At 38.4% G+C, this 17,432-nt stretch overlaps 1 protein-coding gene across 8 annotated transcripts in view; it reads right to left on the minus strand.

The window, feature by feature from the left end:
• Positions 1 to 17,432, minus strand: part of FIP1L1 (factor interacting with PAPOLA and CPSF1) — a 65,666-nt gene that overhangs the window by 10,375 nt on the left and 37,859 nt on the right. For all 8 annotated transcript variants that reach the window (XM_067531141.1, XM_067531140.1, XM_067531139.1 and 5 more), the window contains 3 exons: positions 15,842 to 15,868; positions 15,209 to 15,263; positions 11,580 to 11,626 (listed from right to left, as the gene is read on the minus strand). In XM_067531141.1, the coding sequence (XP_067387242.1) occupies positions 11,580 to 11,626; positions 15,209 to 15,263; positions 15,842 to 15,868 (129 nt within the window). The remainder of the gene's footprint in view (positions 1 to 11,579; positions 11,627 to 15,208; positions 15,264 to 15,841; positions 15,869 to 17,432) is intronic.

A 17,432-nucleotide genomic window follows, 5' to 3' on the forward strand; every position in this document is an offset into this window, starting at 1 on the left:
AATTTAAAAGTATGAAATTCTATTTTTAAATTCTATTGGTTACGATAAATATAAGTTATAAAACATAAAAGGTAATAATTTTTACTTATTATGTAATATACATCCAAGCTGATTCTGTCCGCTCCGTTCTACGCAATAAGTACAGTGAGCTCCATATCTTGTCAGACAAACACACCAGAAAATTCATCTGACATAAGCAAAGTATATCATTTGCATCTCAGTGACCTAATGTGACCCAATGCTCTGACTTTATATAGCTCCGATTATGGCTATCCAGATTTTATTTGTAAGTGTTCTCAACATACAAGAAGTTAAAAAATAAAATTGTTTTCAAACATAATCAAGATTGGTATTTTGTGTTTTCTACTAGGAACAAATTTCACATTTCCCAATATATTGTTAGTTCTGATGGATTTGTACTAAACTTCACACCAAAACAGTGATACTGATCTTTTCTAGACTGGGAGAGAGGAGCACCAAATAAGTTTGGATAATTGAGATTTCAGGTACAGGAAATTTTCAATTCAGTCAATAGATCTGGAAACATTAACTCTGCTTTGAAGAACAGCTGAGGTTAGTCTTGCTTTGAGCAGGGGGTTGTACTAGATGACCTCCTGAGGTCCCTTCCAACTCTAATATTCTATGATTCTATGATTCAAATAAGACTACTGTGTCGTGTAAAACAGCAAAACATTTGCTGATCTTATTTGTGTTGTAGAAAAAGCTGTTTTTAGAACAGTTTTTGCAATACTTGTACTAAATCTGTAATTCCATTTTAAATGGATAGAGAACATTAGACTGAGAAGAGTATCAGTGCTCACAAAGCTATGAATAAACATGACCTCAAAACTCAGTTAGGGTGAAGACTTTTTACTGAGGACCTGATAACAGCATAGTGACATGTATTACTTTGAAAAATAATGTCCATAAAGCTCAAAATATATTCTTTAAAAATTGAAGAGGTAGTTTGTAAGTCTAGGTAAGCTTTGTCCATAAATTCCTTTGGGAATTTTAAACAATGGACAGATGCAGCCTTTTCCTCAAAACCCAATTTAAAAATTATTTTCAAGTTTTTTTCATCTATAATTTATTTGCTCTGAAAATACCACTACTTAATATTCCTGAATTTCCCTTAAAAACTGCTTTCTAATAAGGTATCTTATAAAAAATGAAAATATAATACAAACAGATTGGAAATGAAAATCTATAGTTGACTTATAGCCTCCTCCTATTGAGAATAATGCTAATCATTACTAACCTTTGAGAACAACTTTCATTATACATCTCATTTCAGATATTTTTCAGTCCTCCTCACCCCCATTTGCTGTTAGCTACCACCGCTTTTTCTCCCTCCCTCCTTACCAGCTATAAGAACAATATTCTCCAAAACATGTGTTCTATGTATAAAGCAGGACTGTATCTCAATCTGGAGGAGCCATCTGACAGGGTCACATGGAGCAGGTAAAGAGAGGATAATGTGGCAGTTTTACAAAATTTTATGGGGAATCTTTCCCATACATAGGGAATAGGACAGGAAAAAGCAGAAAAGTGCTCGTAGGGTAAGTAGACGATTAGAAATTCTGATCATGTCTACCTCATTTTTCCTTGTAACTCTATGGAGAACTGGTAGCATTATAACAGAGAAGTTCTGCAAGTTAAGTGATTTTAAACTTAAATTTTTGTTAGTACTTATGCAACTTCCAGGAGAAAGTATGTGTTTGTTAAGGATTCAAACACCTCTGGTCCTTTCAATTAAGAACTATGGGAGCTCACAATCCACATCTCAGACTTCTAGCAAAGCCCGGGAAGACAAGATAAAACACCAGCAGGAAAACAAAAACAAAAAAAAGCCCTTTTATAACATTCATTTCTAAAAGAGCACTATCAAGCATTTTTTATACATTATGAAGCAAAAAAAACCAGACATCAAATTTTTGCTCCTTGACAGTCACCTTTAAACTTCTTTCTTTATAATCTTCTTCATAAAATTCAGTCTAAAAAACCTAGTATGTTCAAGCAACATTAATGAAGTTGATTATAGTAGGCCAAGTTCTTCTATGCATTCGAAAATGTTCTTAAGAAGTAAAAATAAATATTTAGTTAATAACAATTTAAGACAGCATCACCCTTCAAATCAGTCTGAAAAGCCAAAGCAGCAGGGATCATGGCAAGAGAAGTCTGTTGATTTGCAGAGTATGAGAAAAGTGCTAATTTGAGTGTAAGGAACAGCAAGGCTCCTACTTAGTCAAATGTATAACATATAAAGGAATAGCATTTATATATACCTAATATATGATTAATTATGTTTAAACTACTATGTAATGAAGAAGAAAATATGTAAATATGAGAATGATTACATCGGTTAACATATGTTCCATAAAACATTTTACAAACTATATGTCTATAAATTATTGAAAATATGTAGGATACACTGAAAACATATTGTTTTTCTCAAAAGTGACATTTTTATATTTAACATACTGTTCATGTTAAAAATGTTTTTCGTGTTTTCAAAATTATCTTTACAATATGTTTCCACCTTGTGGGTCACTGAGTATGCTCTGCAACATTAGGGCCACTTACTGTATCATGAGTTACTGAGTGCATGAATATTTTGGTCTAAATTAATGTTGAAGATGTCTTTATTCATCTCAGTTTTTTGTTTTCTCTGGGCTTTCCCTCCCCCCCTCTTTCCTCATCACATAGCTCTGTCTGGTTTCCTTCAACTCTGTCCCTCTGCCCTTTGGGAAAGTAACTGGCATTCGGCATTACTGACAGTTCCAATCATCCAATATCTCACCATCAGCATCCTCAAAGAATGCCTCTTGGGATTTTTTGTCTTCTGGCAGCTGATATCAGATGAGCATCCTGATTCAGATGAATCAGACAACTGGTCCAGACCTTCGCTCTAAGATACAGTGATGCTTATCAGATCAAACTCTGGCTGGATCTGATGGCAGAATCTTTACTGGAAATCTTTTCTGCATTGTGCAGCCTCTCGAAGTCACTAGAGCCAGAAGTTCCTTCCCTTGGCTCTATCCAAAGAACTTTTAAGCTGAGTCTCTGGAAATTATTTGACAAGGCTCACTTACAAGACAGCCTCTTTCTGAGACTTTGCATCAGGCTTCAGCACCAAATGAGAAATAGCAGCTCATTACTTGTGCCTTTGGAGACTTATTTAGGAGAGAAAGTCTCCCAGAGTCATGATACCAGAGCTTCTTGCAGCAGCTAGTACTGGATCAGTGTTTTAATCCTTCTAGACTCTTTCTGAGATGCTCCATTGGTCCCACGTTATCAGGGTGCCTTATACCAATACAGAGAATGTACAGATGGCACTTTGAAGAACTAAAGCAATTATTTTAGACTTTGGTATCACTAACCATGAGGTGTTTTTTTCTTTTTTTTGTCTTACTAGCCTGTCTCCCCAATCAATAGCGTGAGTGGCCAATTCTCCTTTCAATGAGATTTCAGAGAGTGATGATGGGTAATCACTCTTCTGAGAGCTCTTTTGTGTAGGGTTTCACAAAGTTTATTATGATCCCTTCTGTTCAATGGTCTATGAGCCCACTGGAGAAGACAGCAAGACATCTGGGCTGAAATCATCAGTGTGCAGGTAACACAGCCTGATGCCTTGTTCCAAAAACAGATAGTCCAGTGTCTGCTCTTTTTTCATATTCTAATTTCTGGGAAAGCAATCTGATGCTCAATCCAAGGCAAAACTGAAGAGATACTCTGTCCTAGTAGGTTGGGTAAGGAACTGATGGATATGGCAAACCTGGCACCTGCTCCTGTTATTATAGGGGCTCAACCACCTGTTTCAAAGCAGGCCCACAATCTGGTTATATTTTTGGATTCTCAATTACTCCTGTGTTCTCAGGCAACATTTACAGACAAAGTATTATTTTTCCTATCTGAGTCTGCTAAAATGTTTGCAACCACTTCTCTCAGTTGCATACTGTGGCAGTCATTATTTCAATTCCCTTTTGGGAAGCTAGGACCAGCACAGTATATAGCAGCACCCTGCTTTATTATATCACCCACAGAGACATTCTGTTCTCTGAAAACTGCAAACTTCCAAATTGCACCTGAGTGCAAATGCAAGGTTTAGTCTATAAAGGTCTGCATGGTTTTGGTCAGTGTTATTCTCTCTCTATACTCTATTGCAACAATTGAGATCAGCTAGGAACCTCTTGCTACACATGAACATCTGCAAGTAGGTAACAGGATGTCTCTGTCGCACACAATTGCTCTCCATATTTGCCTGACATAATCCAAGTCTACTGACCCTCAAAGAATGATGCAAAAGCCATCTATAAGCAAGATTTCATCTGAGAGCTGCTTATGAAATATGTACTGTATCCAAGACAAATATATTCATTCTGAAAACAACTTATTTTTTGAATACTATAGATATTCCCACTGAAAACTGATGGCACATTTTAGACATTCAGTAAATAAAATTTTAATGTATATTAAAACAGGAACTAAACTAGAAGTATTATTAAAATGTATGTGAGGAAACTTGACCTAACTAATAAATTATAAATTAGTACTGAAACTTGAGTGCCTTTATTAAATGGGATGAAGAACTAAGCCCCTCATTTTCTCTCGAGTTACTGCAATTCCAACATACAGAAACACAGAGAAGCCATCCATACAAATGGTTAGTTCTAAAAGGCACTTGAAGCTTGTACTGTATTTTGACAACTGTAAAATGTTTTGCCTTTTAGAAATGAAGTTGTGAGGCTTGAAAAATCAAGTACTGGATTTGCATGTTTTAAGGAGCTAATATATTCCTACTCTCTGAAATAAAAAGTGATGCTCCAAAAGTTAGGGTTTCAAATTTGCTGTCTGCACCTGAGCTAGCTCTGCGCTCAGAGGGGGCAAAAAAAGGAGAGGAAGCACCTCATGTTTCTCTCTAAGTTAGCCTCTCCAACTGACTTAAATGAGTAACATTCATAGGTTTCAGGAGGGAGCCATTTTTAGCTTGTCTTCACTGAAGAGATTCACCACAATGGATGTTGTTAGAAAGAATAAGAGAAAAGAAGGGGGGAAAAATCCAGATACTATATTATTTAACATTGAAAAGGCAGTTTAAAAAAAAGTAAATTCTCGCACACATGCATTAATCAGATCACATCTGTCTTCAATTACAGGAGTCAATTTGACCAACATCTGTTATCAGTTAACTGAAAATAAAATTCTAGTATGCCATTCACAACCAAATGTCCCTCCAACTTTCCATTTTTTCTCACTTGTGCTTGGTCCTCACAACCACATACACACTGCTCCTTCTTTTACTTTGCCCATGAGACAAGAAAATATTTATTGCAAATATGATTATCTCTATGTGAACTTTTTTTTTCCTTGGGAGAGCCAATCTCAGTGTGACATGAACATCAACGCGGAAGCAGCCTACTTAAGTAAATGATGTTAAGCTGAGTCTGCTACGATCTGGAGCAGCAACAAATGTGGGCTGGAAATAAGCTTAGTCCCTATAAAAAATTCCCAAAGTGGAAAAAAAAAAAAAGACTGAGTACAAGCACCAGGCAAAAGAGCACACTGTAATGGATGGGGTTTTTTTCTTTATAACAGGCAGTGTAGTTAGCAACATCTATAATTAATGTACAACTCTTTCTATGGTAAGATCCTTTTTCATTTGCTTATAACTTTGAAATACTTTAATATGTGGGTTGAAATTTTCCATTCTTGGTGTCTACCTTAGTCTGATTTTTTGGGGAGAAATTTCAGGAAGCATGGCTCATCTATTTCTGAGAACAAAGTTAAGGATAAATAGATTGCTTTGCCCATATTCAAAAATTCTTTGGTTTCACTAAGAAGCTCTAGGAATCATTAAGAACATGCTTTGGAGTAAAAGCTTGAACTTTGGTAGGGAGGTTGCTCTGAGGTCAAGGATACATCCTTTGCAATTCCCATGAAAATCCAGCCAAATTTGATCAAGCTATGGGCCTCTAAAAATCTCAGTTTGCAAATGCTCAACTAGGGATTTAAGAGTTTCGCAGGTAAATTTTCTGAAGGCCTTGTCTATATTTAAAAAATAAGTTGACCTATACAGGTTAACTTACAGCCACTGGTGGCTGATGTCCACACTGTCCTCCTTGGGTTGGTGGAGTGCATCGTCACCAGGAGCACTTCTATCAACCTAAGGTATGCAGTGTGGGGAGCTGAGAGCCCCATCTCTTAGCTCCCTGCTGGGAGCCCACAGGCTCCCGGGCTCCCTGTGGGCTGCTCCTTCACTCCCTGACTTGCAGCCACAAGCTGGGCTCCAGTCGCCCAGGCTTCCAGCAGCCTGGGCTTCTCGCCCTGCTCCTAGTTGGGAGCGGGAACCAGCCGCTGGAGCAGTGAAATTGACAAGAATGACAGCCCCACCACCGATGTAAGGGGACATGGTGCCTACATTGACACTGCATCGCCCTAGTTATGTTGATAAAAGTCTTTTGTCAGGGGGGATGTGAGGGTTATGTGATTGCACTGCATACACAAGTACTATTTGTTGACAAAAAGCTGACTTTTGTCAATAAAACTCTCTAGTGTAGACCAGACCCAAGACTCAGTCTGTACTAAGCATACTATGTCCCAGGGCTGCAGGGGCTAAAGCAGGACTTTCTCTGCAATTGCTCCTTCCAGCAGCCAGGAGGTCCTCTGGCACTGAGCACAGTAATTGAGAGCAGGGAGAAGTGGCAGGGGAGAGAAAAAGAAAGAGATGGTAATGGAAAAACCAAAGTGGGGACACAGGGACTGGAATGAGAAGTTGAGAGCAGGGATGGTGACTGGCAAAATGTGCACCTTATCTCACTTTAGTTGCTGGCCAACATAGAGAACGACAACTACTACTGTTATCATTTACTCTTAGCTCAAGTCGCAGATGCTGTTCATCTTACGTTTCTAATCCTGAAGATAAGTAATTTGGGTATCAATATGATTACACAGGATGGAATTTTTGGTTTTTCAATTAGCTTTTTTAAAGAGCTAGGAAATAAAAAAACTACAAAAAATACATTAAAAAGTGTTGCTTGAAAACTCAAGCACTCAGAAGTTAGGAATGACAGAATTAAGGTTACCCGTGTAACATTAACATTTAAATTATTTTTTTCAGAGGGTAGATACAAATGTTTTTTTAATTCAAATTAAATACAGTTTAATTTTTTTAAATAAACCTACTTAATTTTAAACTTCAAATTGACAACCTATGTTAAGGCCTAACCTTATTATAATCACTTCAATAATCTATTAAATAAATTACATTAAATACAAAAAATTAATACTACAGAGTACACGTTTGCTGCCAAGTTTTAAAGAAAGGCAAACTACTGAATTGGTGGAAGTCACTCGCTAAGGACCTAGAAGCAGAGAGTCAGGTGAAGTGCTAGAACAGCTTTTTGAAAGCCTCTCTTTTGCAGATACAGAAAGAATATTGTCTTCATTTTAGTTTATTCAACTAATTCAGTTAAATTATTAATTCATTCAAAGTTATGAAATCCGCTGGGAGTTGAAAAAATAGAAGAGCTTGTTTTCCTCTTCCAAGCTATGAATAAAAATTAAGTGTGAGAGGATGAGATCTGCTAATTCTAAAGCCCTGACAGACAGGTGACCAGAAACAAAAGGTTTAATTAATTAACTACAGATAATACTTCCTTTGTTTAATAAATAACTAGCTTTAAAAGCAAAACGTGTTTTGATACATTTCTTTTTCTTATGTATCCAGCACCTATGGTAGTTTTATTTAATAAAGAAATGAACGTGCTGTTGTGCATTTTTATTTCAATTAACTGTAGCACTATCATGGATAGATATAAACTGTTCAGGAAGGAGAAGCAGGGGAAAAAAGGTGGAGGAGCTGCACTGTATGTAAGAGAGCAGTATGACTGCTCAGAACTCCAGTATGAAACTGGAGAAAAGCCTGCTGAGCATCTCTGGATTAAATTTAGAGGTGACAGCAACAAGGGTAATGTTGTGGTAGGCGTCTGCTATAGACCACCAGAGTCGGAGGATGAGGTAGACGAGGCTTTCTTCAGACAACTAATGGAAATTTCCAGATCAGAGGCCCTGGTTCTCATGGAGGACTTCAATCATCCTGACATCTGCTGGGAGAGCAATACAGCAGTGCAGAGACAATCCAGAAAGTTTTTAGAGAGAGTTGGGAACAACTTCCTGATTCAAGTGCTGGAAGAACCAAGTAGGGGCTGAGTTCTTCTTGACCTGCTGCTCACAAACAGGGAAGAATTGGTAGGGGAAGTAGAAGTAGACAGCAACCTGGGCAACAGTGACCATGAGATGTTCGAGTTCAGGATCCTGACAAAAGGAAGGAAGGAAGAAAGGAAGGAAGGGAGAGCAGCAGAATACTGACCCTGGACTTCAGAAAAGCAGACTTTGATTCCCTCAGGGAGCTCATGGGCAGGATCTACTCGGAGGCTAATATGAGGTGGAAAGTTGTCCAGGAGAGCTGGCTGTATTTTAAAGAAACCTTATTGAGGGTGCAGGAAAAAACATCCTGATTGCAGAAAAAATAGCAAATATTGCAGGCAACCTGCTTGGATTAACAGAGAAATCTTCAATGAGTTTAAACACAAAAAGGAAGCTTACAAGTGGAAGCTTGGACAGATGACTAAGGAGGAGTATAAAAATATTGCTTGAGCATGCAGAAGTGAAATCAGGAAGGCCAAAGCACAGATGGAGTTGCAGCTAGCAAGGGACAAGGTAACAAGAAGAGTTTCTACAGATATGTTAGCAAGAAGGTGGCCATCAGGGAAAGTGTGGGCCCTTTACTGAATGGGAGAGGCAACTTAGTGACAGATGATGTGGAAAAAGCTGATGTACTCAATGCTTTTTTTGCTTCTGTCTTCACAGACACAGTCAGATGCCAGACTATTGCACTGGGCAGCACAGTACGGGGAGGAGGTGAGCACCTTCAAAGGCGAAAGAACAGGTGCAGGACTATTCAGAAAACCTGGAAGTGCACAAGTCCATGGAGCCGGATGCAATGCATCCGAAGATGCTGAGGGAGTTGGCTGATATGACTACAGACCCATTGACCATTATCTTTGAAAACTTGAGCCAATCAGGGGGGAGGTCCTTGACGACTGGAAAAAGGCAAATATAGTGCTCATCTTTTAAAAAGGAAAGGAAGAGGATCCAGGGAACTGCAGACCTGTCAGCCTCACCTTAGTCCAGAGGAAAATCATGGAGCAGGTCCTCAAGGAATCCATTTTGAGGCACTTGGAAGAGAGGAAGGTGATCAGGAACAGTCAGCATGGATTCACCAAGGGTAAGTCATGCCTGACCAACCTGACTGCCTTCTATGATGAGATGACTGATTCTGTGGATATGGGGAAAGTGTGGATGTGATATATCTTGACTTTAGCATTGCTTTTTATACAATCTCCAACAGTATTCTTGCCTGCAAGTTAAAGAAGTAAGGGATGGATGAATGCACTATAAGGTGGATAGAAAGCTGGCTAGATCATTGGGTTCAACGAGTAGTGATCAACAATTCAATGTCTAGTTGGCAGCTGGTATCAAGCGGAGTGGTTCAGGGTCGATCCTGGGGCGGGTTTTGTTGAACATCTTCATTAATGATCTGGAGGATGGGGTGGATTGCACCCTCAGCAAGTTTGCAAATGACACTAAGATGGGGGGAGTGGTAGATATGCTGGAGGGTAGGGACAGGATACAGAGTGACCTAGACAAATTGGAGTATTGGGCCAAAAGAAATTTGATGAGGTTCAACAAGACACGTGCAGAGTTAGGACTGAAGAATCAGGACAAGGATAAGTGCAGAGTTAGGATGGAAGAATCCCGTGCACTGCTATAGGCTGGCTAAGCAGCAGTTCTGCAGAAAAGGATCTGCGGATTACAGTGAATGAGAAGCTGGATATAAGTCAACAGTGTGCCCTTCTTGCCAAGAAGGCTAACAGCATGTTGGGCTGTATTAGTAGGAGCATTGCTAGCAGATCAAGGAAAGTGATTACTCCCCTCTATCCAGCACTGGTGAGGCCACATTTGGAGTACTGTGTCCAGTTTTGGGACCTCCACTACAGGAAGAATGTGGACAAATTGGAGAGAATCCAGTGGATGCAATGAAAATGATTAGATGGCTGGAGCACATGATTTATGAGGAGAGGCTGAAGGAACTGGATTATTTAGTCTGCAGAAGAGAAGAGTGAGGGAGGATTTGATAGCAGCCTTCAACTACCTGAAGGGGGGTTCCAAAGAAGATGGAGGTAGGCTGTTCTCAGTGATGGCAGATGACAGAACAAGGAGTAATGGTCTCAAGTTGCAGTGGGGGAGGTCTAGGTTGGATATTAGGAAAAGCTTTTTCACGAGAAGGGTGGTGAAGCACTGGAATGAGTTACCTAGGGAGGTGGTGGAATCTCCATTCTTAGAGATTTTTTAAGGCCCAACTTGACAAAGCCGTGGCTGGGATGATTTAGTTGGGGGTCGTCCTGCTTTGAGTAGGGAGCTGGATTAGTTAACCTCCTAAAGTCCCTTTCAATCCTAATCCTTTATGATTCTATTAATTTAAATTACCATCCAAACAGAGCTTGACACAAATCACAAGAAAAAAATTAATCATAATCTAGTAAAGAAGAAATTCATTATTCACAATTTTCTAACATATGTAAAAATTAAGAATCTGAATAAATGTAAATTAAGTTATATAAACTGCTTAAGTAAATGTGTAAAGATACAGTGTGTATCCTCCTAGCTAGCAAAAAAAGAAAAAAAGTGCCACACTTAGTATAAAGGCTGTACTGAGTTTCAAGTGAACATGTTTTAATGGTTATCAACCAATGAGAATCAATCTTTCTTTAGGAAAAGAACGAAAGTACATATACAAAACACAATTAAAACACGATTTAAATGAAGGTTTCCTGTTGCTGATCTAAGTCACGATTACAAACTGTGATTTAAAATCAATCCTCCTTACTTTTTTTTTTTAAATAGTAAATGAAAAACTTGCTCTGGAAAGGGGGCGCGCACGCACGCACAATGGGAGTGTTGTAGTTTACTATATTATCTTGTGCCCCTCAGCACACATTTATACCAAGAAAATACTGAATTACTCAACTACTTTCCTTCTGTTGACATCTGCTAACAAGTTTACAGCATCCTGTAGGGAAAATAACTTAACAAAAAGAGTATGCATCTTTCCAGCCACTGTTACAGATTTTGTTGGGTACAATTTTGAACGTACCTGAAGAGAAAATTATGTTTGTCCACCTGCTATTGATACACTCTGAATTCTACTAGGTTTGCAAAGTTTAAAAAACCCCCCCCCACATTTGCATTGAAGCAGAATGGGAAGATGCCCACCATAGAAATTTCAATTTAGACATCATGAAAATGAATCAACAAATAGCAGGTATTTACCAGTAGCTGTTAATATGAGGTGCCAGTATTCAGTCATGATGATACTCATTTTGATCTTTTGCACCATCTTATTTTGATTAGTGGATAGATTCTTGTTTGCATTTTAACTGAAACAATGCAGCTATAGCTATTTTAAACAATTTTTAACAAAGCTTAAGTAAAATCCTCAAAGCTGATACCATACTCACACGGAAATGCACGAGCAGAGCGGCCGTCATAGCCAGAGGAATGTCCACTGTTGAAAGGTAAATATACAAGTCAGGTTTCTGCCCACACCTACCTATTACCTGATTTTATTCTTCACAATTCTTAGAAATATGTGACTAAAACAGTATATTTTTTTAAAGAGATAAATTTAAATAATATATTCTCCATTGTAAGCCTTCCTACTATAAAAACAATTTAATTATCAATTGCAATGAACAAACACAGATGTCTAATATGTAAATATTTTAATTAATACTGATGTAGAAAGGATTCATATTCTCCCTTAACATTCCTCATTTTTTTAAAACATTTGTTTCCAAAAATATCTGAATGTTTTATAGAACATATAAACTATTCTGTCTTGTCCTCACTGGATTTTCTATTTCAATATGTTGCTTTTATTCCAAAAACAGTTACAAATATTGGCAAAGAAATCATACTCCATGCCCAATTGCTTGGCAACAAGCACATTTGTGAATGAAAGCTTCCTCTTATCCTTCCTGTTAAATAAGTAGGTATGCAAGTGAATCCAATTTTTTTCAAACACATATGTATATAAAAACAGGTGGGCTTCAAATGGATTGTTCTATAAATATTCTTCTAAATCAACTTCATATTTTCTAGAGCTACTTCTTTCAATTGTAGCCAACTTAAATAGGTAAAATATAGAGGTTGAAAAGGATGATGTGCGCACAGGGTTTAAATTCAATTTTCCATAACCTTTGATAAGTTTTATCGTTTCCTAGATAGCTTGAATTAATCATCTACACCTTATTTAACACATTTACTTAAGTGCTACTTTAGTTCTTAAAGACAGCCTCACAGTATAAAAAGGCTTTTGGATCAATATGGTTTTAAAAATAGAATAATGAAAGCCTTGTGCAATGTCTCAACATTTTAGGATATTTTTCAAAGCTGGAGATTCAAGGTTTTAATATAAACTAAATAAATTTTTTTTAAATTTCTACTATACTGAGGAACCTATATAATTTATTCTCATAATTAATAAAAATAGCAATAAAAAACCCCCACAATGATCCAAAGAAACAAAATGGTCAAGCTAACATACACTTCAGGCCTTTAAAACAATTCTCTGTATTGGCTGTGTCCCCTTTGTTGGCAAAAAGGGCTTCATATATGATAATATTTTATATAAATATTAAGTATTTTATTTCCTTCAGTGAGTTTTAACATTCTGGCTGGTGGGAATGTATATTTGTGCATGACCAATGTTAAAAAAAATTCAGCTGTTTCACTGAGAAGTGTTATCCCCTCTATACTGTGGAGCAAGGACTTGAAATATGACAAAGGGCTGCTCTGATGTCAGCAATGTACCTTTACAGTCCCTGTGAAATTCCACCTAAATTTGGCCAAGTTATAAACCACTGAAAAATCCCAGTTTGCATGTGCTCACTAGAGTGCCCCCACTGTCCGCAACAGCTTGTGGCTCCAGAGTCCCCTCGCTGATGGGGGCTGCCTGTGGTGGCAGGGGGCTGCGAGGACCCTGCTGCCGGCAGTGGCTCAGAGCCGCAGGGTCCCTGCCACCGCCGGGTCCCTGCATCCTGCCGTGGCTTGGGGCTCCAGGATCCCCTCACCACCGTCCCAGCTCTTGGCTCCAAGCTCTCTACTGTCTGTGGAAGCTTAGATCCAGGGGGTCCATCCTGCCAGCCACAGTAGACAGCAGCGTGAACTCTGCTATTGGCAGATGCTCAGAGCCACAGATTCCCTGCCGCCCACCACGGGGCTCTGGTGGGGTGCACTTATCAAGGTGGACAGCAGTGGAGAGCCCCCACTGCCCACAGTGGCTCCCTCACTGCCACCCCAGCTCATGGTTGTGGGCTCCCCGCCACCTGTGGCGGCACAGAGCCAAGGGGTTCCTACTGCCCATGCCAGCAGACAGCAGCGTGGACTCTGCTGCTAGCAGCGGGTGCCCACGCCGCCTGCAGCGGCTTGCGGGTCTGGGGTCCCCTCTCCACGACTCCAGTTCACAGCTGCAGGGTCAACTGCAGCAGCTGGGAGCTGCTGGGTTCCCTGCCGCCTGTGCTGGCTTGGAGCTGGGGGTCTCGCTGCGGCTGACTTCAGCAGGGCTTCCACAGGCAGCAGCTCAGAGCTGAGGGTCCCCCGCAGCTGAGAACTACCTCCTCTCCCCAGAGCTCTGAGTTCCTTGCTGCCTGTAGCGGTAGAGAGCTCCGGGGACCCTGCAGCCCCCAGAAACTGACAGCCCCCAGAGCACAGAGCAGAAGCTGAAGAGGATAATTTCATGGTGGTCTCTAGATTCTGTGACTTCCGTGACAAAAGTCTTATCCTTAATTATTCAGCATACAGGATATTCAGGGCCATCTTAACACTACAAGTTCTACAGAGGCAAAGCTGCAGCTATGCTGCTGTAGCACCATAGTGCAGATACTTCCTACAGCAATGGAAGGAATTTTTCCATCGATATAGGTAGTCCACTTCTCCAAGTGGTGGCAGCTCGGTCTATGGAAGAATTCTTCCATCGACCTGGCTGCATATCCACTAGAAGTTAGGGTGGCTTAACTATGCAGTACAAGGTTTTGAATTTTTTTAAAAGTGCCCAGCTACACCGACCTATCTTTTAAGTGTAGACCAGGTCTGAATTAGTGGGTGTTGTGGCAGGCAGAACCTGACTTGCTGCAAAGCAGGAAAGTATGTAGAAAATAAGGCAGGGAACTACAGGAAGAGAAAGGATGGTCTTGTAGTTTAGAAAACTGAAATGCCTCCTTGGAGAAATAGGTTCTATCCCTGCTTCCCCCACAAAGTTCCTATGTGATGCTGGGAAGGAATTTAAACCAACTTTTCACAGGTGACCACTGTGCATGGTTCATTATCTGGGGATCCAGCTTGAGATATCTGGGGTCTGATTTGCAGAAGTGCTGAATACTCACAACTGCAACTAAAGTCAATGGGACCTGAGTTTTCAACATTAAGTGCAATAAAAATGTTAATTATTTTTTTTAAAAAATCAGGCCCTCTTTATCTCAAGTTAGACTCCCTATACTTGTGGACATGACAATTCTTGCCTTAATCTCTGTCTCAGATCCTCACCTGTAACATCGGGATAATTTTACCTTTTACTTTATAGGGATGTTGTGAAGCACTCTGATACTATGGCAATGAGTGTCAACAGTTTCATAGGCAACATGATTTCCAGCCTTTCCTGGCCTTTGAGTGCTTGACTTTGCAACCTTAACTTTTTGTGTGTGTGAAGTATGTATGCTGTTCCAGAGAAAAACAGTAAAATTAAGTTAGATAAGCCACTAGACAACCAGAGAATCGCTGAATAATCAGCATCCTAACTAATGGGATAGCTGCTTTGTTCTTAAATCTTGGCATCAATATACCTAGATAGCTCTAAAGAATGACAGATAGCAAAGTACTTTATACACAAACCATGTTAGCTGTATTAAAGCCTTCTGAAATTTTAGACTACCGTAACTCTGGGGAAAAACCAAGACAGAAAAAGACGACAAAAGCAGAATTTATTTCTATATAAGGAACATAACAGTTACGGTTACTGTAAGAATATTTTTTAAGTCTTATTTTACAAAGGTTGAATACTGATTAATAAATTATTTCAAACAAAATTTACCTTTCTATTGTTGGTATAAGAGAAGGTGGCGGACCTCCAGGTGGGGGAGGAAAACCTGAAATATTTAATTCAACATCAAAAATTGAGTTAGCTATGCAATGGCATACTAATTCCAGAGAATCTGAGCTGAAGCAAAGAATTACCACCTACAGTTAGTGAGCAATAAGTGATTATGTAAGACTGCACAAGACATAACTACGTAATGAAAAGCAGAATCAAGTCCTAAATATGTACATATTTTCAGTGTCTTAATTTCATCTGTCATCAATCTTAAAACATTTACTTTTAAGTATTTTCTATTGTGATGCAACTCCTGAAAGGTTATCAAAAATGCTTTGTACCAGCAGCTCAACAAGTCTCTGAATAATTTTAATGAGCTTCTTCTCTGGAAAAAAAAAAAAAAAGTGTAATTCTCAAGGAAGTGGTACGTTTGTCCCATAATCAGGAATATTAAAACTGTTCCATCTCTACTTTGCATAAAATCAACCAGGTCTATATCTACAAATATAGTTTTATATTTATGAATTTTTATCTTGATAGTAACAGGCGGATGTAGGCAACTGCATGTTGCACATTCAAATTTAAGTTTCAGATTTCTCAACAATGCTTTAGAAAATTATGTAAAGAAATTACCTGGTGGTGGCACAGTTATTGGTATTCCTAAGAAATAAAAATATGAGAGGCATACTAAGTCAATTTAAGCAATAATTTGTGTTCATTATTAGCAGAGATAATTAAAGTTATGTCATCAAAATAAAGAACAAAAGTATTTAATTTTCCTGTCCTTAAAGAAAGAATCATGGCATTCACAATGTTATCAACTCTTGTGATTTTATCTCGAGTCTCATGATATTTGGTGTTTTATTTAAAACCTCAGCTCCCGAGAATTGTTTTCAATTAAAACTACAAAACAAAAAACAGTAAGTTGCAAACAATATCTTGAAAACGTGACCCAAGCGCACCCTAAACGTTCAAAAACCAGAAAGCAAATAAAAAACAGCCAAGGCTGTTTTGTTATTGTGTTGTCATTTTGTTTGTTTTTTAACGTGTCAAAAAAGGAACTGTAACCTTTTGGGAGCAAAGCTGAATTACATAATTTAAACTCCCCTAAAACTCCAAACTAACCTCAACTACAATTGGGTTTAATAGAATATGTATCACAATATTTCACCAAGTACACATATCTACCCTTGACTCTGATTCAGATCCCACTGACGTCAGTGGAAAGACTGGCAAATCCTGCATCTTACTGCCCAATACTGGAAACCCTTATGAACATGCACAACTTTATGCATAAAAGTAGTTCTGCTGAGTTTTAAAAGACAAGTTTTTGCAGGATCAGAGACTAAAAGACTATGATCAAAATTTTCAAACTTGGGTGCCTAAAGTTCAACACCTAAGTAAGTGTTCATTAGTCCCACTACTTCATTGCAATGCAATTCTTTTCACCGATTTCAATCGGAATTATGGATGCTCACATCTGAAAGCAAAGATACTTTCCTTAGGTGTCTAAATATGGATGTAAGTGTCTTACTTTTAGGAACTCAAATTTAAAAACTTTTGCCTAAGGATCTGTGCAGATTGTATTAATTATCTTTTTCAGTCCTATACCACAGGTAAAATAGTATGTTTAAGGTTTTGTTTAAAGCAAAATTTCCTGTCTAAAGTAACTACAAATAATATACCATTTTCTGCGTGAAAAGGTGACAATTTGTTATTTTACTACAGTAAATATTTACAGAAAGTTTATTGAATCATCAAATCATGATCAGCTTGAAATGTTCAGCTTCAATATGAAAGCATCTGCTAATAATTTATTTTTCACAAGACTCCAGGTATGTATATATTCTAGAACATTGTAAAGGACATTTTTAAAATATAAAAAACTAAAAAAAATCAGAGATAATTTGAAGCAAACATGTTCCATTTAGACATATTTCAGTAACAGCACCAAGAAATTACTCAAATAACCAAATATATTGGAAATTTATTTTAATATGAAATCACTAAAAGTTTGCCCTTTTCTTCTCTTTTGTGTGTGGACAAAACTCAATACAAAAACCCCACGCTGCATTAACATTGAAGTATTGAAGGCACAAAAGCCATGAAAATCAAGAGCTAAAACTCCCAAAGTAACATTCATGGGCTGCACTGTACTCTAAAAAGGCATTCACGTTAACAGCACAAATGAGAATCCAAAATAGGGCACGTGAGCAGTGTGGCA

The sequence above is a fragment of the Emydura macquarii genome, unplaced genomic scaffold (genome assembly GCF_026122565.2).
Source record: "Emydura macquarii macquarii isolate MOO-44397 ecotype Brisbane River unplaced genomic scaffold, CSIRO-AGI_Emac_v2 contig_3128, whole genome shotgun sequence".
Classification (NCBI taxonomy): Eukaryota; Metazoa; Chordata; order Testudines; family Chelidae; genus Emydura; species Emydura macquarii.